This window comes from Sturnus vulgaris, chromosome 19 (assembly GCF_052056855.1).
Source record: "Sturnus vulgaris isolate bStuVul1 chromosome 19, bStuVul1.hap1, whole genome shotgun sequence".
Classification (NCBI taxonomy): domain Eukaryota; kingdom Metazoa; phylum Chordata; class Aves; order Passeriformes; family Sturnidae; genus Sturnus; species Sturnus vulgaris.
In genome coordinates this window covers 4,303,255-4,327,207 of record NC_142261.1, presented here as the reverse complement: position 1 = coordinate 4,327,207, position 23,953 = coordinate 4,303,255, and the positions used below count along the sequence as shown (strand labels likewise).

At 55.5% G+C, this 23,953-nt stretch overlaps 1 protein-coding gene across 1 annotated transcript; it reads right to left on the bottom strand.

Annotated features, from left to right (window-relative positions):
- Positions 1-197: 197 nt before the first annotated feature.
- FAM222A (family with sequence similarity 222 member A) lies at positions 198-23,882 on the bottom strand. The gene is made up of 3 exons (XM_088175812.1): positions 18,162-23,882; positions 13,020-13,138; positions 198-2,768 (listed from the first exon to the last, which is right to left on the bottom strand). The coding sequence occupies exons 1-3, from the start codon at positions 18,266-18,268 to the stop codon at positions 1,561-1,563; spliced, it is 1,434 nt and encodes a 477-aa protein (XP_088031938.1). The 5' UTR covers positions 18,269-23,882; the 3' UTR covers positions 198-1,560.
- Between the last annotated feature and the right edge of the window lie 71 nt (positions 23,883-23,953).

Sequence of the window (23,953 nt, the reverse complement as noted above, 5' to 3'; positions counted from 1 at the left end):
GCCCTAATCCCAGGGATTTTGTCCCATGTGCAGCCCTTTGGGTGTGAGGCAGAGACTGGTGCAGGGATTAATGGCTCAGCATCGTTAACAGGTTATTTATAGGTGCTCCTCCGTGCCCTAAAAATCTCCTGGAGCAGGGGGGGGTGTCCCGGCTCTAGGGGAGGCCACAGCAAAGCAAAGAGACTCCAGAGCACACATCCAGCAAGATCCTGGTTTTACTTTGGGAAAAACAACATCCGGACACACAGCTTGCGGGTTTTGTGTTGTTTTTTTTTTCTTTTTTTTTTCTTTTTTTTTTTCATTTTGTTTTCTCATTTTTAAAACAATATAGTGCAGCCAGCACTTCTCACAGTAGAATATAATGGTCAATTTTAGTATAAAAAAAAAACATTCTCAGAGATTTGTAAATGCACTTAGTGCTTGAACAGGCTTTCAGGGATACAGTACCTCTTTTCCGAGCACAATCACCTTGGGTTTCATCGGGATATTATTCTTCTTTTACCTTTAAACATCAAAACACTTTGTATTTCATGGTGAGGAGCCTTTTGCAAATGAACAAATCTATTAAACACAGAATTACACAGAGTGAATAACGGACCATAATTTTGAAATTGTTTGGGTTTAAAAAAAAAAAAAAAAAGAGAAAAAAAGGAGGTATGTGAGCACCCCGGTACCGCGACCCAGAACCAAGGTAGAACTGACAGTAAGGAGGGGAAATAAAACAGCCTGGAAGTGTGAGAGCTGGGGGGGTTCCCAGGAGAGAGGGGCTGAGGGGGTCCCAAAACTCCTGGTTGAGTGGGAATAGGAGCTGGTGGCCACTGTGGGGCCTAGCGAGAGGAGGAGGATGAGGAGGAAGAGGGGTGGGAGGAGACTCTGTAGCAGCCAACACGTAGATGTACAGTCTAGTCAACTAAAAAAAAAAAAAAAAATTATAAAAACCAAAAAAATCTGTTCAAGTTTTCAAGTGTTTTTTCTTAAATAGCCTCCAGACTGTCCCCAGTTATTAGCTTTAATCAAAGCAGTGCAAGTTACGGACTTCAGCTACAGGTCAGGCGCCAGCTCCCTGCGGCCACGCTGGGCTGGGACCGGCCACCACTGGGCTGGCACTGGCCACCACGGAGCCTCCTGGCCACTGCTGTGCCAGGAGCGGCCACTGTGGAGCCTCCCGGACAGTTGCCAGGTCAGGGAGCCTCCCGGCCACACACACTGGGCTGGGACCCACCCTGGAGCCTCCCGGCCGGCCACGACACCGGGCTCTGCCAGCGCAGCAGAGCCTCCCCTCCCTGGATAGCAGCAACTCGTAGCAATTCCCTGTTCACATTCGTGGAGATAAAATGATTTCTGAGCTATATAGACAAGCGGTCCTTCGGCCTCGGCTTCCAGCGGGTCGCGGGTGTGTCCAGTCTGGGGACCCCGGTGCAGTGCCAGTGTCCCGGGAGCCCTTTCAGCAGCCGACCCCACGTCCCCCTCCCCGTCCCCCTGCCCTCGCTGCCGCGGTCCGGTACCCGCAGCTCGCGCCAAAGTCCTCGCCCTGGGTTTGGGAAGAGCAGCATCGCTCCCTTATCTGTAGACGGGCAGGCGGATGTGGGCGTGCTGGTGGTCCAAGAGCCTTGGCACAGACACGGTCTCGTAGCCCTTGCCCAGCATCTGCTCCTTGATGCAGGGCGGGTGGATGTCGTTGATGAGATACTCCAGGGACTGGAGGCTGCTGCTGAGGATGGAGGTATTGCAGAGGGTCTTGCTGGGCAGCCCCTCGGCCGGGGGCACCCCCAGCTCGCGGGGCCCGGCCCCCAGCTCCGGTGGGTTGTAACAGTCGCTGTTGGGGGTCACCAGGATGCTGTTCCAGGGCGGAGCGAAGTACTGCCCCACGGCGAAGTTGCCGTGCATGCAGTTCAAGGGGGACGAGCTCACCTTGTCGGCGGCGCCGCTCAGGCCGTAGGGCCGCGAGGCGCCCGCGCACGTCTCGGGGGATTTGCTGAGGGCTCCGCCGCTGCCCCCGCTGTACATTCGCAGGTGCTGCTGCTGCTGCTTCTGCTGCCACACCAGGTAGTCCATGCCCTCGGGGTAAACGCCCGCCTTGGGTCCCAGGGTGGCGGCGGTGGCCGGGTTGGAGCCCAGCGCCAGCTCGGCGCCCTTGCGGCACTCGGGCAGGACGGTGCCACCGTAGCCGGGGCCGAAGGCGCCGTGCTTGGCCGGGCTGGGGTGAGCGGCCACCACGGCCGGGCAGCCGGGCTGGGCACCCTGCGCCTGGCACTGCTGATTGATCTGGTAGATGATGCTCTGGATGGAGGGCAGGTTGGAGGGCGGCAGGGCCAGGCTCCTGCCTGCCAGCGGCAGCACCGAGGCCGCCACCGTCACGTTGGGGGGCACGGGACCCTCCAGCTGCTTCTGGCCGCCGTGGTAGCTCAGCTGCCCGGCGCAGGAGGGACCTTGAGCTAAAGTGCTTGAGGCGGGGTAGGGAGCGACGCCCACCTGGGCAGGTGAGAGCTTAGTCCGCTTCCCCTCCGAGTTCTTCACCACGCTTTTGCCGGAGGCTTTGACGATGGCCAGCAGCCCCTGGTAGCCGCCGGCGTGCAGGGGGTAGGGGCTGTACCTCTGCCCCGTGGTGTCGTAGCCGTTCACCGTCCGGTTAAGGTGCTTGTGCTGGGGGACCCTGATGTTGGTGGGGAAGATCTTGATGGTCAGCGGGCTGTTGGCCACCTTCTGTGCGTAGGCGTCCAGCTCGGCGGGGCTGGGGTAGCGCGGGGAATGCATGGGGGCCGTCTCACCTGCGTGAGCAAAATCTGGGGTGAATCCAGTGCCACCAGCATGAGGGGACCCAGCACCATCCTCCCCTGGCTGGATCCCACCCGCTCCCGGCAGAAACCAGGTCACGGCACCGAGCTGTCCCCTCCCGCTGACAGGAGTCACTTGTAAGTGGCCTAAAATAAACTCGGTGTGGAGAATGGAAATGTCACTTTACCCAACGGGGGAATCTTTCTCTGAGATTGGATTTAAACTACATTATACAAGCAATTTCATGGGTGCTTTGCGCTGCTACAAGAACCTCACCAAAAATGGAAAAGCATTGCATTTACCAGCCATAAATCAGCAGTTCCTATAATGAGCACAAAAATGTCACTTTTATGCAATTTTACAGATGAACAAAACTGGTGAAATTAACTGTGGTAACCTACTGGAGTCAGCAAAAGCCACTGCAGAAAAAAAAAATTATATATATATATAGTTTTGTTCCTTTCAAACTCTTTCCTGAGCAAGTTTCTGCCATTCTGGTGTGAAAACTCATTTGTCGTTCCCATTATACTTTCATTTGGAGTTTATCTTGAGTATCCAATGAGCCACCAACTGTGAAAATGATTAAATCTACAAAATCTATCTAATAGATGGAATAAATTAGGTGTTTAAAATCTCCACACACACTCACACACACACACACACTCAGGCACATGCACCTACACGTCAGCACATGGGAACAGTGGTTGGTTCCCAGCTGGCTCCCAAAATTCCCAGCCCTGCCAAGAGGTATCTATGGCACACTGGGAATGCCAGAGGTGGTGCCTGCCCAGAGGAAGGTTTTGCAAGGCAGAGATGGTAAAACTGGGAGGGTTTGGGGAGGCTCAGCCTTCCCAGGCAGTGCAGCTCCCCAGTACCTGGAGCACTCTGCTCTCAATGCCACCAGGATCAGCAACCCCTGATGCCACCACGTCCTGGGTGGCAAAGTCACCATGGGAGAGATGCACCTCTGGGAACATTCCACATTCCCTATGAAGGGATTGCCTGTCCCAGTCCCACTCTGAGTGACATTTCCATGGCTGTGACGTGCCCAGATGAACCAGGCATTGGTTAAAACCAGGATTCAGTGGGAGGGATGTGCTGGAATCTGTGACTTTCCACATCACACCCCCTCCCAGAAGCAGGAGAGGGACACAGCAGCGAGGCTGTGGCTGCTCTCCATGCTCTCCATGCTCTCTAATCCATGGCCACTCTCTGTGCTCTCTGTGCTCTCCATCAGTGCAGTAATTGCCCAGGCAGGACGCAGTGCCTGCGCCAGCCATTGCTCCCATTAAGCTGATGTTATGGGCTTTTTACAGGTGTCTTAAATAGACATTGTTATTAACGAGTGTATTAAGCCAATTAAAACCAGTGCCTTTGAGGAGGATTTAATGGAGCTGGCGGAACACAGGAGGAACAGCACCAGCAGCTCCCTCTGGCAGGACACGTGAGGACGTGTGGCACCAGGACATCCCATCCCTCTGGGAAGCTCCTGCAGAGCCAGCAGAGCAGTCAGGACACACTAAGGGGGTATGGTGGGCTCTGCTGGGCATGGGCACCCCCCAGGTCAGAGGGTACAGGGGGCTGAGAATGGGCCAGAGGCATGGCACGGGATGGCACAGCACGGCCCAGCACATCTGCATTCCCCTTCATGCCAGCACCACTGTCCTTGGTGGTGGCAGCATCGTGAATACTCAATTAACGTGACACTAATTAGCTGGTGACACTCGCAGAATCCCTAATGAACCCATTCCGTGGAAATGCTCCATTCTGAGGAAAAACACTAAAAAAGCCAAGGGGCTGTTGCAGGAGGGAGGGAAGGAGGTGGTGTCACCTGCGGGTTCCCTGATTGACCAAAACCCTGTCCCCAAGCGCTGGCACTACAGGGGACGTTTTTAGGGCTGGTTGAGGGCATCCCACTCGCCATCCCCGGAGCAGCCTTTGTCACCTCCTTGCTCCAGCTGGGTTGGATGTGACAAGCCACCAATTGGGTGTGTTGTCACATCTCAGGGTGACGCACCGCACCCCCGCCGGGAAAATTACAGAGCGGCCGCTCTGCCGGCGCTGCTGCTCTCTGCAGTAATTACTGCTTTTCCAGAGGGCTCTAATTGCTGCAAGATGCAAACTCACCCGAGCCACTGGCGGGCCTGACACGGCCACTCGCTGTTTGTCCTGTGTCCATTTCCTCCTGAACTTGGAGCATCAGAGCAGGGAATACACAGTGGATCCCCCCAGCACAGTCATCACTACAGTGCCTCTTGCCATTCCTGAACGATGCCACTGCCAGCAGCCACCACCAGCCCCTTTCCCAGATGTTTCCCTGCCTCCCACCTCCCTCTCCCTCACTGGCATTCCCATGGGATGCGTCCGGCACCCCAAGCTCCCCCTCCCTCCCTGACCTGCTCTATTTTTCCAGCCTGCACTCAATAACAGCTAAATAATTGAATCTGCTCAGCAGCCAAAGATTTGGTTTGAATTTTATTGGAATTTTAAATTGTTTTGTTTCTTCAGTGTTTTATTACTGTAAATGGAAAATGCATCGCCCGCAGTAATAATCCGATGGCTTTTTATATTACTGTGAGCTTCTGCTTGGAGCATTATTGGAAAGCCAGGCAGAGAGGAGACCCTGGCTAATGGCAGCACGGGCTTATGAGATTATGCCTCCAGCTAAACAACTTTTTACTTTAGCAAATTGGCCACCAAACCCAGTCCCAGACACAGATGTAAATCCCAGACCCCACTGGGGCCACGGTCCGGAATAAATCTCGGTTTATGGAGCAGGGAGCTCTGGCCCTGCTGTGCCTGGAGCAGCAGGATGAGGCAAAATGTCTGACAGGGACAAGGGATGGCTGCAGGAGAGGTGGGAGAGATGGGAGAAACCCCTCCCAAAAACCTCCTCAGACATGCCCACCTGCTGCCAGCATCACTCACATCCCCCACATCCCTGGCATCCCACACATCCAGCATTCCCTGCATCTCCCAAATCCCCCACATCCACAGTATTCCCTGCATCCCTTCGATCCCTGGTGTTCCCAGGGACCCCCGTACCATGCCCAGCTGCAGCCACAGCCCACAAAGTCTAGGAAAAAAAAAAAAGAGGAAGATGGGAAGAAAGGAGGGAAGGGAAGCTAACCAGGGTCTGCTTGGTTAAAGCAGTTGTGGGATCAAAATGGCACCAGGAAGGATGGCCAGGACCAGGAAGAAGAGGAATGATGCTCAGTACTGGGAAGGATGCTCTGGACCAGGAAGGACAGGATGGACACTGAGCACACAGAAGGAAGCTCCACTCTGCTCCCACAGCCCAGGGGTCTGTGTGTCCCCCAGGCTGGTGCTGGAACAACATTCCTGGCTGGGCTCCCTCTTCCCTGGAGGAGGATGAGCACGGACAGCAGCGATTTGTGACTTTAATTTCCAGTCCATGAGACTGCACTGCCTGGCTCTGGAAGGGGATGGGGAGCAGGATGTTTGGGTGCACAGAAGGAACAATTTGGGGATCAGTCCTGAGCGAGGACTCCTCAGAGAGAAGCCAAATGGGAATGTGGCAGGACACGGCACCTCAGTGGTTAACAGCAGCACCAGGGACACGTGCTGCTCCCTCCCTCCCCCCCATTCCTTCCGAGATAAGATGGGACAATCCTTATTTTTACACATCGAAGGCGCTACAATGTTTTGCAATAAATGAAAGAAGTAATCTCGGCAGGGAATCTTTATAAAGCTGCCGAAGGCGACGTGTGGCTGGAAGCTTCCCAGCGCTGGGGATGGGCCTTGCCTTCCCTTGGTCCCAAAGGAAAATGCTTTTCACCCCTTTATCAGATGGGAAAAAAGCTTCAGTGGAGGGCTCAGCCCCAAAAAAGCAGCTCAAGGAAAGTGTCTGCCCCAGCTCTGTCTTCATGTGGTCACATTGCCACATTCACCTTGGGAAGGGGAATTTTCCTGGAGCCCTGAGCATCCTACCCAGCCTCACCCTCCCTGCTCATCCTCACCTTCCATCCCCGTCCTGCCCTGCCCCTCTTCCAGAATAGCACTGGCATTTCCACCCCTGAGCTCCTGCCTTGTTCCTGCCCGGCCTCTCTGAGCCAGCAGGGCAGAAGGGCAGCAATTAGGCAGGATTTTTAATTGGCACAGGGGCAGGAGGGGTGGGAAGGGGAGCGATGCTGGGTGGAGGCAGGAGCACACTGGGGACCTGAGCAGCAGTGCCAATGGCTCTTGTTAAAAAATAATAGTGCTGCAGCCTCCAAATGAATTAAATTCTGCGAGAGCAGAGAGCTTGTCCCCAGCTTTGGGACCAGGATCCCTGTTCTCCTTGCAGCAAAGCAATCCCAGTGCCTTCAAAGCTTCAAAAAGCATCAAAAATCCCCTTTTTCTCTGCCTGCCACACTGGGAACAGATTTTGTAAGAGCTAAACCCTAAATATTTGCAAAACACTTGGAAGAAACCTCAATATTTGGAAAACACTTGGAAGAAAACAAACAAAAGCTGCTACATTTAACGAAACAAGACAGTCCTTCAAGTTTTGGGTCTGTGCCCCAAGTAGCAAAGCTGCCTGGCAGGATCTGGCTGCCCTGGAGAGCAGAGCCTGGCACAGCTGGCACACGCAGCCGGAGACTCAAGGGCAGGGCAGATTGCAGGGGGTCCCAGATGGGAGCTGGGGGGTGACTGGGGGATGCTGCCTTGCCCAGACCGTGGGTGGGTGTGGGGAGAGCAGCCACGAGTCACCTGTGGTTTCTGGGTGCTGTCAGGCAGGGGGTCATGGGCACTGTGCCCCCTTTCCAGGTGGGTTGGGTGGCTGCCACATCCGCCAGCCCTCCCACCCCGCGCCAGCAGCTGTTTCTATGGTGACAGTGTCCCCAGGATGGGTGGCACAGAGGCCACCACGCTGCTGTGGATACCATGGGGGTCCCTGTCCCCTCTTTCCCCACTGAAGGGACAGCACCACCCCTGACCAGCACCCTGTGCTGTCCCAAAATCGCCGCATGCCCACGGCACAGCCCCCGCTGTGGGACCCCCCCCGGCTCCACAACGTGGAGCATCCCCAGTGCCAGGAGCCGACACAAACACGCCCCAGCTCTGGGGGCTTAAATTAAACCAACGACAGCAATAATAGCGGGAGAAATCCATCTGAATAACCGTAGGTGGCAAACCCCGCGCGGCAGCGCCGGAATCTGCAAAGACAACAAAATTCATGACAAAGCACAAAGGGAAGCGCCGGGCTCGCCGTCCCCAGATATTCATCCGTTAACACGTTCCCTTTTTTAGGCTGACATGTCATTTCAGACGGGCCTTTCTTCCTCCCCTTTCTTCTCCCCCTCGTCGCGCACGGCTCTGCCGAGGCGGCTGCTGAATTGGATCACCTCGGGGCGAGCACTTTATTATCTGCAGTCAAAGCGTCACCACAAATACCCGTCTACACACACACGTGTCACTTCCCATTTGTCTCCTCCACGAGGTATTAGCGCGGCACCGGCGCCGTGCTCTGTGCCACGCTGGCCACTGTGCCACCACAGCCACCGTGCCAACGTGGCCACCGTGTGAGGATGTCTTGGTGACACCCCAAAGCCATGCTGGTCCTGTCCCAGTATCACCCCAAAGCCATCTTAATACTGTCCCAGTGTCAGCCCAGTGCCACCCCAAATCCATCTGGATACTGCTCCAGTGCCACCCCAGTGTCACCCCAAAGCCATCCTGACACTGCTTCAGTGTCACCCCAAAGCCATCCTGATGCTGTCCCAGTGTCACCCCAAAGCCATCCTGACACTGCTTCAGTGTCACCCCAAAGCCATCCTGACGCTGTCCCAGTGTCAGCCCAGTGCCATCCTGATGCTACCCCAGTGCCACCCTCACGATACTCAAGTGCCACCCCAGCACCACCGTGATGCTGCCACAATGCTGATGCTGGCACCCAACGCTGCCCAAGCACAGCCCTGAGGCCACCCCAACACAATCGCCATAGCAATGTCACCCATCTGAAGCCAAAAAGCCACCCCAAAGGCACCCTGAGGCCACCCCAACATAACTGCCACCCCAATGCCATCCCAGTGCCACCTTTCAGAAGCCCTGATGCCATTTCACCGAGCCTCTGGGGGACCCTGGGAACAGGAGGGGACCCCACCATCTCTGTTGGCCCTGCAGCTCGTCCCTGGCCCCTCTGCTCACTCATCCACAGCCAATTAATATTTGAATTAATTTAAGACACAGATTCTGTACCTGCCGAGGGGAGCAGTGTGGGCACCCCCAAAGCAGGGTGCCCCACCCTGAGGTCTGCCAGTGCCCAGGAAACTGCTCTGTGGCCAATGGACCATCACAATTCTGGGAAGTTTGGACACAAACCAAACCTTCTCATGTGCTGCACTGTTACCAGCCAATCCCACCCTAAATCCAGGGCTCTGACCTGGTGGGAGATGGGCACTGAGCAGCCCCACCTCACATGTGACCGATGGAAAAGTGTTTTTGCAGCAATTCCTGGCAGGGAAAGTGCAAGTCAACAGCACATTTTGGGCCCAGCAGTTAATTGAACTCCTTTTTATGGCACGTATATAAATACACAGAACCATCATTAACCGATCCCTTCCAGAAACTGAAAATGAAAGAATTAATCTTACTTCACTCATGTGTAACCCCTCATGAAATTAAAATGATATTTTATGGGTGTGTACAAAAGCAAAGCCTCGCTACAGCCACTGTAATGAAAATGCCCTTGGAACAAGCAGAATTGGGTAACGAGAAGCCATTAAATGGGGCCTCATCCTGTGTGCAATTAACAGGTTTATCACTGATGAAAGTCCCCACAGGTGCAGGGAGAGCTGTGGGTGACCCTGGAGCTGAGTCCCTGGCACGGAGCCCTGCCCATCACCTCTCATTAGGGCCATCCCCTCATTAGTGTTTTAACACCCAGATGGGCCCTGGGAGGGTTTGTGCCACCCCTCAAGAGCCATTTATCACACTGGCCCAGTGGGGCTGAGGTGACAGCTCCCATTGGACCCCCAGCATGGAGGATGTGAATGGTGAAAGAATTCTCAGGATGGTTTGGGTTGCAGGGACCTTAAAGCTCAGCCATTCCACCCCTGCCATGGACAGGGACACCTTCCACCACCCCAGGGTGCTCCAAGCCCTGTCCAACCTGACCTTGGGCATTTCCAGGGATGGGGCAGCCACAGCTTCTCTGTACCAGGGCCTCACCTCCCTCACAGGGAAGAATTTTTTCCCAAAATCCCACCTATCCCTGCCATCTGGTAGCATGAGGCCATGCCCACTCATCCTGCCATTCCACAGTCTTGTAAATAATCCCTGTCCATCCTTCTTGTAGGCCGTGGAGGATGCTCATGATATTCAGCTCTGTGAACTCCCCAGGGCTGCCAGCCCCTTCAGGGGGACACACATCCTGCTCCCTGCCACACTCCCAGCCCCAGGCTGGCTGGAGGAGGGCACATGGAAAGTAACAGTTCATTAAATATCATCCACTGCTCTGTGGAGAGCATCCACTCTCTGCTGAGAGTGGGAACAGCAAAGAGTTTGGCCAAGCTGAGACGGGCATTATTTGATTTATAATTTAAATAAAGCTCAGGATTCCTGTAATGTGCCCAGGATAAAATCAAAAGGGACCAGGCTGCTGGAGTTAATTGGATGTGATATTTTCCTGAGGATGCTGCTTCTCCACAGGCTCCTGCTCCTCTGCTGGAGGCAGGAGGCACAGGCAGGGCTGGAAGGGCTCTGGCACCTTCCTGCATCCTCCTCAAGGCATGCCAGGCTGGTTCCTATGAACAGCCTTAGGATTACTGCTGGTAACAGCAGCAAAGTCACCTCCAGCTTTATCAGGATGAATTTTGTGGGATGCTCCAGGTCTGCTGGGATGCAGCCACACCGATGTGGGGGGCACAGAGGTGGGGGACAACAACCAGCAGGAAAGGCCAGGGGTAGAACCAGGGGGTGAAGGCACCAGCAGCTCCCTGCACAGGCAGGAAAATGAGTCAGCTCACCTTTTACGTGAAATTAATACCAAAATTAATCAGCGGCGCGGGCAGGATAATAGGATTTCACAGTGGTGCCGGGCCAGACGGCCAATGTGCCGAGAGCCAGACTCATTTAATATCGACAGAAACAATGCCAGAGGACAGAAATAAGACCCATAAAGATAATTACTGAGATACTCAGGAGCAAATTAAGTAATCAGAGGCACTTCTAAATTGCGCCTGGTTTGAAGAGCGCGCTCTCCGTGCCGATACCCCGCGCCCGCATTCCGGTGGCAACGGGAGCTCGGCTCCCAGCCCCTCCACCCTGCTTCCCACAGGTGCCATAAATAAGGGAGGGAAAATTGTATTCCAAGCCAGATGCGTGGCCCTGGATGTCACCTGCAATTTAATTTGTGCTGGCAGGAGGCAGAGAGGAGCGAGACGTGCTGGATTTGCCCATAATGAGCGGAAACACACGAGCAGCTAAACTTTGATTAAGGTGACCTGGCTGGTGGAGCTGGTGGTGAATGTGCTGTGGGGGTCCAGGTGGGAGCTTGGCTGCTGCCACCCGTTCTGAGGGACACAAGTCTCTTGGAGAGCTCAGGTGAGCACGGTCCTGCCCGAGGGATGGGGTGAGACCAGTCAAAAACTCGGTCTCCTGGGTACCCAGCACCTGCCAGGGTCTAGGGTAGGGTCAAACTCCTGCCCTCATCCCACTGGCACAACTCCAGGAGCACCAGGACCCCGGGGCTGGGACCCTCCCAGGACACAGGCATCTGTATCCAGGAGCATCTCTCACACCCACAGCACCATATGTGACACCACATAAGGGCCCTGTTTCCCAAACCTCCTTATTTCAGCACCTATGGCACGGTGGGAAATGCTAGAAAGCACCAACCCCCCGCAGCAGGAAGGTGGCTCTGGGTTCTGTTTATGAGCTCCGAGCTGCATCCAGGGAATGCTGTGGGGACCAGCAGGTGTATCCTGACCTCAGGATCACAGTGAGCTCACACAGACATTCTAGATGCTGAACACCTCCAGAAAACCCAGTCAGGCTCACCCTGCCCGTGGGTCTCAGACCATGTGGGCATGGCTGAGCTCATTATTCCATGGCAACGAGGTGCTCCAGGAGCCAGACACCTCTCGCCAGCCCTGTGCCGCCGCGATGCTCAGGCGTGATGGATTATGAATAATTTTACAACAGCAGCATCCTTTTTCCTTCCAGACACCAATAAGGAGAAGGTACCACATGCTCCAGTGCAGTGCAAGCTGCACTGTGACATCTCAGTGCCCAAAACCCCACCACTGTCCTGAGTGTCCCATTCCCTGTGCTGGCCACAAAAATAATGGAATCCAGAATGGTTTGTGTTGGAAGTGACCTTAAAGATCATCCATTTCCCCCACATGCTCCAGCCCTGTCCAACCTGGCTGTGAACACTTCCAAGGATAAGTTTCAGGATAAAAGAACTTTCAGGGATAAAATAATTTCCAAGGATAAATAACCCTCCTGGCTGGCAGTGCAATGCTGAAGCGATGCTGGGGGTCCCCAGGGAGGCTTAACATAGTCCAAAATCCGTGCCCAGCTTGCCCAAACCCCATGCCCAGCTCACCTGGCTGCTCAGGGTACCCAGGTAGAGAGGAAAAAAAAAAACGTCTCTGGGGAAATCCAGCTCATTAAACAAACACCCGGGGGCTGTCACAGCCTAACAAGCAGAGCTTTAGCAGCTGATTTGTCTTCAGCCAGCAATGTTTAAAAATCCAACTGAGACCAGCAGAAAAATATCCACTCCCCTCTTTAAAACACACATTCATCACTTGAGAATCTTAATGCGTCTTTCCCAGCCGGGGAGGTCAAACACGCCTGCCTAAAGCAGGCTCATTAAATATACATTTAATCACGGTTTGGATTGAGAGACAAAGGCTGGGAGAGACAGGTGCTTTGCTGGAGTGACCTTTTGGATCCCATTTTAATGTAACTAGTTTACAGCTTATCTGAAAGGCCAGCTCCTGGGGAAGGCGAGCTGTGGCAAAACGGGGAAAGTAATTAGGGGGGGAAGGGCCGGGGAGGTTTGGGGGGCCGACTGCACCGTCCTCTGCCGCAGCCACGCTTCCCAGGCAGCTCTGCAACATTTGCTGAAGTTGGACTTATCAACCACAGAACCCAATTTAATTTGCTTATCTTGGCTCCTTCCTCCCCCTCTCCTCCCAGCTTCTCCTGCTCTTTTTAATTATCGGTTAAATAAATGTCTTTTTCAATAAAGGAAACAGCATCAAAGCGGGCGCCCGCCCTCGGGCACTTACACTTGCGTGGCTCCAGCGCCTTGTTGGGGCAGGGGAGGTGCTGGGCTGGGGGGTTCTGGGTCCTCTGCAGGCAGGCCAGCATGGTCTGGGCTTCTCTGCGGGCGCTGCCGCCCCGCACCCTGCGAGAGAGGAGACACACGGTGAGCCAGGGACCCGCCACCCCTGCCACCACCCCCTGCCACCGTCACCTGGCGGGAGCTCCCCAGCACTCAGCGCCTTTGCTCCTCTGGAAATAAACAACTAACTCCGAAAGACTGAAATGAATAGGGATGTATATAAAATAAATATGAAGGTCTCAGCGGGTGATTTGTGCCTCCTGCAGAGCTTTCCACCCTTCCCACCGGGAATGTGGCAGAGCTGTGGCGTCGTGGCAGTGCCAGACCGCTCCGCCAGTGTGCCAGCCAGTGCCTCCTGGCACGGAGTGACCCCAGCCAAGGCTGCGGAAAGACAGTCCTAACATCCCACTGGGGTCCGGGGAATCTGTCGCCAGCTCCCAGCTGGCATCAAAATCTGCTCAGCAAAAGCTGGAGGGGTCAGGCCAAAGTCGTCGTCACCACGGTGCTGCTCATTGTACATCCTTCCCCCGCCGGGGCCCCGAGTTATAACCAGTTGCTGCTGACACCCTCCCACTGCTCTGGCTGGCGCAGGGAGTGATGTTCCCACTCGGAGAGGGCAGGGAGACGTGGGCAGGAGCAGCAGAAAAGCAGGCGTGGTGCCCATCCACCAGAGTTTCAGCTCCTGTGCTGTTGCTCCTTGGCTGAACGTTCATGGATGGCTGGAGGTCACAACTGCACATCGTGGACGGGTGTCACTGCTGGGTACATCATCACTCCATCTTCTCCGTTTGAGGGGGGAATTGTGTTCTCCTGCAGGCACCCAGGATGTTTCCTGCATGTCCCAGTGCTGGCACCGGCGTGCAGGGGTGTGATGTGGTGGCCTCGGGCACGTGGTGGCCTCGGGCAGGCACTGGCAGAGCCCTTGACCATCAGCACCACGAAACAAATGGATGGACGATCCCTGAGCTGTGCCCAGGGCTCCCCAAGCTCTGCTGGTTTAAATGTCACCCTTCAAAACACCTTCAGCCACCACGGGCACAGACAACGGGACCTGTGCTGCTCGCTCCTGCTCTGTGCCCTCCACCAGGCAGGGGGTGCCAGGCTCTGGGATAATCTCCAGGATGGGATCCATGCACGGTGTCCATGCCTCAGCTGGGCTCATCAGGCTCAGGGTCGAACCCTGACTCCCTCAGCAAACCAGGGACAAGGAGAGACTCGTCGGCAAAAGGTGTGAGGAAGAGGAGGAGGAGGAAGAGGAGGAGGAGGAGGAGGGGAGGAAGTCATCTAATACCGAGCAGGTGTCTGGAGAACCCAAATTGTGCTGTTTTCTCCTAATAATGAAGTATTCATGAGTAAAAGCCTTTTTCACTACTTTCTTAAGATACTAATTTCACAACAAGCGCCTTGTTACCATGCAATTATTCCAATCGTGCATTTCTCCCAGATTCCATCTGTCCTCGCGCTCTCTAAATGAAAGACAATCATGTAACCACCTTTCATTATTCACTATTTTACTTTCAGCAAAGGTACCCTGAAAGAAATGATTTCCTCTGAAAGGGACTTTTATTCAGTTTCAAAACCAATTTTCTCCTATTACTGTCTTAAAAAAAAAAAGGGAGGGGGGCAGGGAGGTGTTTTTATTTCATGCATTACATATCCTTTGTTAACGCAGCTCGCAGTAAAAGCAGCCGTATCCATTTTCTGGCTTCGATTTCTGGTAATTTTAAAATATGCCATTACAATCAGGCAGAAATTATACAATTTGAAAAGAGAATGAAGTGCTTCTTATTCAGAGCCTGAGCGCACTTGACTGCCAGGAGTTCTCCTCTCCCCGCTGGGACTCGGGGTTCATTACGCAGCCTCAGCTCCCCCGGCGTGTGCCCAGCGCCTGGATTTTCCATGATGGGAGCTGCCACCCTGACCTTGTCCCCATCCCTGTCCCTGTCCCTGAGAGGTGGCCGTGGATCAAAGCACCCACAGCGGTGCAGGGGATGGGTGACAGCACCCTACCTGAGCCTGAGCTCCATGGTGACCTCAGGGCTGGCGTCCTGCTGGCTGTCACCATCTGGCCGATTAGTGGCGGACGTCACCTGCTCCCTGCACTGAGGCGGCTCCTCAGGGGACACTGACCTGCGTCCCTGGTGGACACGGGCAGCGTGGGAGGATCGTGCCACTGCCAGATGCGGATCAGGTCCCTGGTGGTGCCTGTGGCACGCAGGGCTGAGAGCAAGGAGGAAGCACCCAGGGGCTCACCAAACCCATGTGCTGCATGCAGCTTGGCACCCTGAGGGCCCAGCAGGTCCCTGGGGACACCCCCATGCTGGCACAGGGTGCCCCCAGCACTGCTCTCTGCGCCCTGCCATGCACAGCCCAGCTCCCTCCTGGAGCCATCCCGACCCTGGGCACGGATCATCATCGGCAGCCGGCGGGGGAGGCGCGGGAGCCACACGCCAAACTGAATAAAGCCACCGATTAATTCAGACCCTGCTGCTGCCCCCGTCTCCCGGCGTCTCGCAGCCGAGATGATTTTTCCGACAGCTACGCTGAGCCTCGCTCCACCTTCACAGGCAGGCTCAGAACCGGGAAAGCTGCGGTGCCACAACCCCAGAACAGCATCCATCTGTCCACCCCGGCACCCTGGCGGGAGCCCCAAGCCCCAGAAGGCCCGTGGGCGAGCGGGTGGGCGCCTGGCACAATGGGCATCTGTGCCACGGTGGCATTTCGCTAATGCTGCTCTGAAAAGCCCCTGAATCAGCTGATGGGAATTGGGCGCTGGGCTGTCCAACGCTTAGCGTCGGCTTAGTTAGCTCCATCTGCATTTGAACTAATTCCAATCAGCAGGATCCGATTTAGTTCAAGCTGCTCTGGCTCTTTCGTGGCAGGGAAGGCAACACTCAGCAGTTTTGCTGGAACGCCCCCGAGTCCGCACAGCCTCTGCCCAGGCTGTGCCCATGGACCCACCATCATCCAGCACTGGGGCACAGGGTGAGTCCCACCACCAGTGGGGTCCCTTGGAGACATCTGGAGAAAGATCCCCCAGGAGCCCCCAGTCCCATATCCCACAACTCTGGCATCACAGAATCACGGAATTTTGGTATATTAAAGCCCATTCTGTTCCACTCCCTGCCATGCACAGGGATGTCTTCCACGAGACCAGGTTGCTCCAAGCCCTATCCAAAACGGCCTTGAACACCTCCAGGGATGGGGAAGCCACAATTCCATCCTTCCCCTCTCCCACCACTTCATCCTACCCCACACCCAGCTAATCCATCTCGACATGGCACTATTTATAAGCCCAAGGTCTTTGTGACTTTAATAAAAAACACCACCCTCTATGTCTAAAGCCCCAGTGATGGGAGGGTTTGGCACCTCCTCTGACATCAGCAGCTGATAAGTCGGGCTTATCTCCTCCGAGAGCCCTGCGAAGGTCCCTCCCGCGAGATAAGGCCAGCGCAGCTGTTGATAGAGGCTTTTGCAGGCGAGGATTTAGATAAAAGAAAATGTGATGGGAGGGGGGAGAAAAGAAAAGAGGAACTTTTAAAGTCTCAGCCTGAAGTGGGTCTGTGTAGCTGCCGAGCTGTGGCAGGGCAGGGATGGTGAGGTACAAGGTCTTGGTCACCATCCAGGCTGTAGTGGAACACGTCCAGATCCTTCCCTGGGTGTTATTGGGGTGCAATCCCGTAAAAAGGGGGCTTTTGGGGTTAGGAGAGGAAAGGAGAGCAGGACCAGGGATGCTGCAAAGCTGTTTGAGTCACACCATGGCTATGTTCCCCTAAAAGCCAGCACAAGGACAGGAGGAGAGGGTCACCCTGGCTGGGAGAGGCACAGGAGGCTCCTGACAGACACACGGACAGCGTGGGGCGAGGCCAAGGCTGGCAGCAACCAGAGAAACAAAGCAAAAGCCCTCACTGGCTCCTGGTGTGCAGAGTACACCCAAAGTACCACTGGGAACAGCCCTGCCCCTCGTCCCTCCACAGATGAAGGAGAATCCAACCACACCAACAGGGAGCTCCCCTTCCTCACAGCCCTGGGGACATCGGAGCTCCCTCTCACCTCCCCTGCCACTGCCACCACCACCACTGGTCCCATAGACACAGATTTTTTTTTCTGATTTTGGCGAGTGAGGAGGTGCCAGAGGAGGAAAGATTCCCCTCTGCACACAGTGGATGCCCACCCCACTGCAGGGCGAGCGGGATTTTGGCTGGTGCTGCTGCCTGACGCTGCCATCTCCCATCCAGATTTAGGATGGAGGGGATGCAGCGATGCCACAGCTCTGCCCTACAAGGGCTGAGCACAGGAAGGTCACCCCACTGTGAACCACAGGGAGCATCAGGTAAAATAAAACCCGAAGTTTGTCACCAAAGGTGCCGCCGGTCACCCCACGACCTTCCCTTGCCCGACCTTCCCTCATCCCGCCTGGCTAATCCGCTCCCCTCCGCGTGCTCCAGCCCCGGGCCTTTCAGGGGGCCCTGTTAATAATTAAATGTTAATCTAAAAAGCAATTTTAGCTGCAGTGCTGCAGATCTGGTTAGAGATTACATTAGCATGTAAGAGTCAAGGGTAATTTTCTCTAACCCCTCTTGTGATCTTTAAAACCCGCAGATCTTAAAGCAACACCAGCTCCTCTGATTAAAATTGGAAGCTGGGGTTTGCGATGGATAATGATGCTGGAAGTGATTATTTTGCTGCTCAGGGTCTCGCTGGGATGTGGGGACTGTGGGGGGCTGGGGGAGAGACCCAGAGCAGCCAAGTGGCTTCTCTTAGCCCATGCTCTGTGGAAATGCTGGGAAGGTGCTGGGGCGAGCCCCAGACTCAACACTGAGCAGAGCTGTGACACTCTGAGCATCCCCATTTCCCACTTTTTTGGGCTTCTGTGACACCAGGATGGCACAGAGCCCACCAGCCGTGGCACAGTGCCAGGGACAGAGTGGCACTGGACCAGGACCCTCACTGCTGCCATCCTACAGCAGCATCTCGTCTCTCCCATCCCACTCAGAGATGAGGTTTCTGCTCTTGAGGCAGCTTCAAGGAGAAACTCCTTGGACTGTTCAAGAAAGTCAACATCAAAAAAATACCCCAAAATAACCTTTTGCTCACAAGCAGGGCCAAAGGAACTGGGACAGGGCACGGCAAATCACCTCCTGAGCAGTTCCAAAGACCCTGTGGAAGAAATAGAGTGTCAGATGTGTCCATAACGATGGAATTTAAAAAAACCCAACAATTCGAGTGCTGTTGAGCATTTGCAGACGTCCCCGTGCAGTGCTCGGGCGGCCTGGTTAAATTTATGTGTCAGCTTTAAGGAGGCCTCTCATCAAATGAGCTATTTTGGGCAGAGATTAAAGATCTATTTTCGCTGCGAGCGGGAACAGCTCTCGAACAGGTTAATAATGATTCTGGAAAGCCAAGCGCCTCCAGCACCCCAGGGCAGGAACCCAGAGATTTGGGTGGTGCTGGGGGGGCTCCTGAGGCTCTCCCCGAGCCAGGAGGGTGAGGGATCACAGGGCAGCATCCCCCCATCCTGCTGCCATCCTGCTGGGGAGGAAGGAGCCCCGCGTGTTGCGGCGGGCGCCGAGCAGCCGTGGGTAATTGGAAGTGGCAGACGCTGGCACGGCGCTGCCGAGAAGGTCATTACGTGGGACTGGGAACAAAATGCCAGGAGCGAGGGGGGAGCGGCCCCGTTAGCAAAGGTCAGGTCCCTGCTCGGGTGCCGTCGGTGTTTTTGGCAGGGCTCAGCCCTGGCTGCGTGCACCGAGGTCCCGGCAGGGCCAGCGCACAGCGGGCGGGCGGGATCTGCCAGGTCCTGCCAGACTTGTACAGACGTGTCCCCTCGGATGTGGCACCAGCTCCTCAAAGCAAAACCTGGCTGATCCGACACAGTCGTGCCCGTGCCTTCCTCCTGCACACGGATCAGGAACAGGGGTGGGGGGGAGCTGTCTGTTATGGATGCTCAGGGTGCTCACAGGCTTTAGTTCCAGACCCAGCACAGACCCGGGATCAACCAGCAGAAAAACCAAGTGGCTCCATAGAGCAGGAATTAAAAGGACTCTGGACCCCAACAAGCCAGGAGGCAACCGCAGCATGGGAAACCACACCATGGGCACTCCACAGCAGCATCCACACCTCCAGCTGAGACCCAACAAACTCAGCAGTGCAGAGACCAAAGCTCCCCATCACAGCTCCTGTGCCATCCTGGCTCGCTCCTGCCTCATCCCAAGGGTTTGATTGTCCCCTGCAGTGACAGTCCCTGTGCTCTCACGGCCATGGTGCCCCGTCCAGCTGCCCCACACTCGGCAGCCGGGCGTGCTCCGCTCCGTAATTACAGCCCCAAGTGCCGGAGCTGTGAAAGAATCTGACGAAGGAATCCAGGGTAGATCGCGCTGCTGAAATTACTATAATCAAAGGCTTTCACAAAGGCTTCAAATGCAACCAATTACCCTGAAAGGCGAGGCAAGAAAGAAAACAAATTAACATGTTTGCACAGAGCCTCGGCGCAGCGCACACATCGCCCCGCGCCGCCCTCGACCCCGGCCGGCCACTGCTCTCCATCCTGGGTCCTGCTCCCCATGACTGGCTACCCTCTCCTCCTGCCTTGCTACCAGCTCCCCATCCCCACGGCTGGGCCCTATCCCACATCCTGCTCTGCTCACAGCTGCACACAAAGGGGCTCTGTGCCCGTCCCTCACCCTGCAGCCACCCACTGCCCCGCCGGCACACAAAAGCCCTGCCTGTGCCACGGCCGGCTCCGGCGCAGGCTCGGGGGCTTGCCAGGGTGGCCTGGGGAAACCTCCCTCCATCCCTCCCTCCTCCCCCAGCGCTGGAGGGGTCCCCAGGCAAAGAGAAGGGAGGAGGGTCCTCAGAGGCACCCACTGAGCATCACCCACCGACAGCTGGGGAGAGCTTCTCACAGCAGGGACCCCCCCCACCCTCCCCTCCTTACGTTCCACTTCGTCTGCGCTGCCGGTCTGGGGGAAAAAAAAAATAAAAATCAACTTCCTTTTAATATTTAACGCGAGTCCATCACCCTCAGTCTATTTGGTAACACAAAGCTCCGGAGATTTAAACCCTTCTCACCCGGAGAGATGGAAATGAATGGTGCTCTTTAATGAGCTGGTTCAGCAGAAAAGATAGATTTCCAAGATTACTGTAGGAATTCTTATAATTGATGTGTACTTTTGTAACAAGGATTATTCCACCATCCGGTCAAGTAATTCCGGCTCTTCCCCCCCCTTCTCCCAAGCTCACCCTGCTTTTGGGGTTCACTGGGGAGAGGAACCAGGCTGTGCCCTCGAGAGGAGTAAGCAACTTGGGATGGGGAGGAAGAAAAAGACAAAAATTAAACAAGATTTTCTTATTTAGCCATAGAAATGGGAAAATAAGGCATCTCTCCAGATTTCTCTATTTGTTTTACAAATCCCTACTTTCCCCACCGATCCGAGGCCGGATGAGCTGCTGAATGCCGAGTAATTAAAAGGAACAGAGAACAATACTCAGCACTGCCGAAGAACACGGAGTTTCCCTCAGATGTTTATAGCAATTGTATGAAAATGTACCAGGCGGGATGGGGAGAGCTGACAGCCGGGATTGGGAGCAGCCGGGATCGGAGCTGGCTGCCTCCCCCGCCTGATTGGCATTAATTGTGCGCGTTTGCAAAGCAGAACGGAAAGTCTGACACGAGCTGCGAGCCAACATTTCTTTCTAATAGTCTTAATGATTACGACGAGAGCTGATGATCATCGCGGGGTGTTAATAGCCCGGAGAGCGGCTCCCGGTGGGGACAAGCCGGGATGTCCCAGCCCAGCTCCTGCGGGTGGGCTGGGCTGTGATGGGATGAGCTCGAGTGGTCCCATGCAGCCACACCATTGCCTGTCAGGCTGTAAAACTCTGACAAGGGGACAGGAAGGACACGGAGGTGACAGGAAGGACACGGAGGGGGACAGCAGCCTCCTGCTCCATCCCCAGGCTCTGCCCCATCGGAGGGGTGGCTGCAGGTGGGGGGGAACATCAGGAGGGAGAATGTCACCCACACTGAGCCCCCTGTGCAGCAGGAGTGTCCCTAGGCTGAGGGAAGCACTCCAAAAACTCCCAAACTCTCCCCAAAACACTGCCCTATCCCCAGAAGGTAACACAGGAGGGGCTGGGGCTGCTGCTCTGGGTAGCGAGGAAAGAAACTGCAAAAACCCCACCGAACAGCAGAGCCCGTCATTAACAGCTGATTAATGAAACCCGAGTTTCCCCGACTCTTTACAAGGCTGTTTTTCCGGATGTCCTTGAGTTTCACTGCTGCAGAGGTGAGCGGGAGCTGGGTGGGCTCGGGGACCAGCACGGCACAGACGGAGCCAGGCGTGCACAAAAACCCTGCACAGCCCCGGCCAGGGCAGGTTTACACGGGAGGAAAAATCGATGGCCATCGATCTGTAACACAAAGGGACCGCGGAGCTGGCAGACGGCAGCGGCTGCCACCTGACCGGGGCTGTGCAGGGGACACGGCTCGGGTCACCTCGCTGACAGGGGACACGGCTCGGGGTCACATTGCTGGGGATGAGCTGCCCGCTGTGGGACACCGATGGCCACCTCACCTGCACCAGGTCCCTGCGGAACACGTGCCACAAAGCCTCGCAGCAGCAGCCAGGGCACATCCAGGGTGTGTGGGTGGCCCTTGGCTGTGTCCTTGCCGGGACACGGCTGTCACCTGCTCAGCCTCCCCCAGCTGGAGATGGAGAGATGGCCCCACAGCCCAGCTCTGAGCTGTTTGATTTGTTTTATCATCTGCACTGGCCAACAGATCACTCAGCTTTGGGCTTTCTGTGCTCACTTATAATTGTTCCCTGATGAAAAGAAATCGAGACTCGGTCCCTTTCTTCTTTCCCCCCCTCTTTCAAAAAAAAAAGTCTGTAAAGAAGAGCTATAAAAATGGCTTGTTATCTCACCTAGCTAGGCTCGGGCTGTATGTTATTGCTAATTGGGTATAACATCCTTGTCTTGTTCTGCTCTCTGAAGCTAAATCAAGAAAGCACCACTGCTGCGAACTAATTATATCTCTGGACTGCAGACTACAGCTTGTCTTTCCCTTTATTGAGTTAAAAAATGGTCACTAACCTAAATCTCTCATATTCCCAAGAATTAGGGCTGCTGGAAACCCACCTCTTCCACCTCTGTGCTGGGAAAGACAGAGCACATTGAGGTTTGTGCTGCTCTGGGACACAGCCCTGAGCCAGATACTGGAGCTGCCCACCCCTGTGGCATCCCGTGACAACTACAGACACTGCTCATGTCCCTGTGCCACGGAGACTTTCTCACACACAGCTCAGAGCCTTCCTGTGCCGTCTCTCCTCCTTACAGGAGACCTTAAGCTTCTTTCACTGGGATGTTTTTTAAATCTGTCCCCCCCAGCATTCCCAGGCTTGGCAGATGTGAACACGGCGGTCACGTGTGCAGAAACCAAGGGGAGGGGATGCTGCTCCAGCTCATCCACCTCAGCTCCCAGTCCCAGCCCAGGATGCACCCTCCTGAACCTGTTAAAGCTGCTGCTCACCCTCAGGTCCCCCACGGGAGCAGGGACACTGCAGCCACCCCGCTGTGCCACTACAGGTGGCTATGAATGAATCTCTGTGGTTACTGACACAGCTGCACCCTCTGGCACTGCAGCCATGGTACAGACCCCAAGACAGAGGACAACCAGAGCCACAAAGGACACTGAGATGAGCAGTGGAGCTTGGGCCACGCAGGACAGTCCTGTCCCTCCCTGTCCCAGCAACTCCCTCAGCACCAGCAACCCGGCGACAGAAATACCAGCAGCAATGTGATCCTGTGGGACAGGAACCAGAGCAGTGACACCAAACTCAGCATCCAGACCTGCTCCATCTCCCTGCCCTGCTCCATCTCCCTGCCCAGCTCCATCTCCCTGCCCTGCTCCATCTCTATCCCCCACCCAGCTCCATCTCCCTGCCCTGCTCCATCTCCCTGCCCAGCTCCATCCCCCTGCTCAGCTCCATCTCCCTGCCCAGCTCCATCCCCCTGCCCTGCTCCATCTCCCTGCCCTGCTCCATCTCCCTGCCCAGCTCCATCCCCCTGCCTGTGGGCACCCACCCGTGCAGATGGTGTTACTTTCCAAAGGCAAAGTCAAACTCCAGCTCTCCCCGCGAGCCAAGAGCATCCCTTAAAAAAAATTGATACTTCCCTGACTATTAATTAACCTGAACCACTTAAAACTGCCTTCAATTTGTCAGGTTTAACTGCCAGCTCCTCTCGGTAAATCAAGCGTCGCGTGCAGATGGAGGCTGAGCGTGCGAGGCGGCGGCGAAGGAGGAGGCGGGGAGCCCGGGGAGAGGTGCACCCTGTGCCACGCTCTCCATCCTGTCCCCGCGGAGCCCTGGGGATGATATTCGCACCCCACAATTAGCCAGGGCACGGTATTGAACGCACCAGGCAGGCAGGAGCAGGCAGGGCAGCCAGCGGGGCTCGGAGCACCCCACACCGCAGCCTTCCCGTCTCCCCCCACGGCGCCCTTGTCGTGCAGCCAAGGCTGAATTGGAAAGCAATATGAATATTTATCTCTGACAGTGAAATCTCCCCGCTGCAGGGTATTAAGGCTTTATTAGTGTGTGGTTACCAGCCACGCTAAGCCAGCCCTCGCTCCTGCCTGGAGCGCACAGAGATGACCTACAAGAGGCAGATGGCAAAGCCTCGGAGAGCCCCCCACGCCGGGAGGTGCCTCTTGAAAAGGGGGCTGTGCACCCCAGTCCCACGCAGGGAGACACAGAGTCAAGGTCCCCCTACCAAAGCCCCCTCCTCACCCAGCACCAGCCCCTCCAAAATGCCTCCCCAGGCTGAGGCCGTCCCCCCCACCCCCGCAGAGCGCAGCTCTCGCCGTTTTGGGTT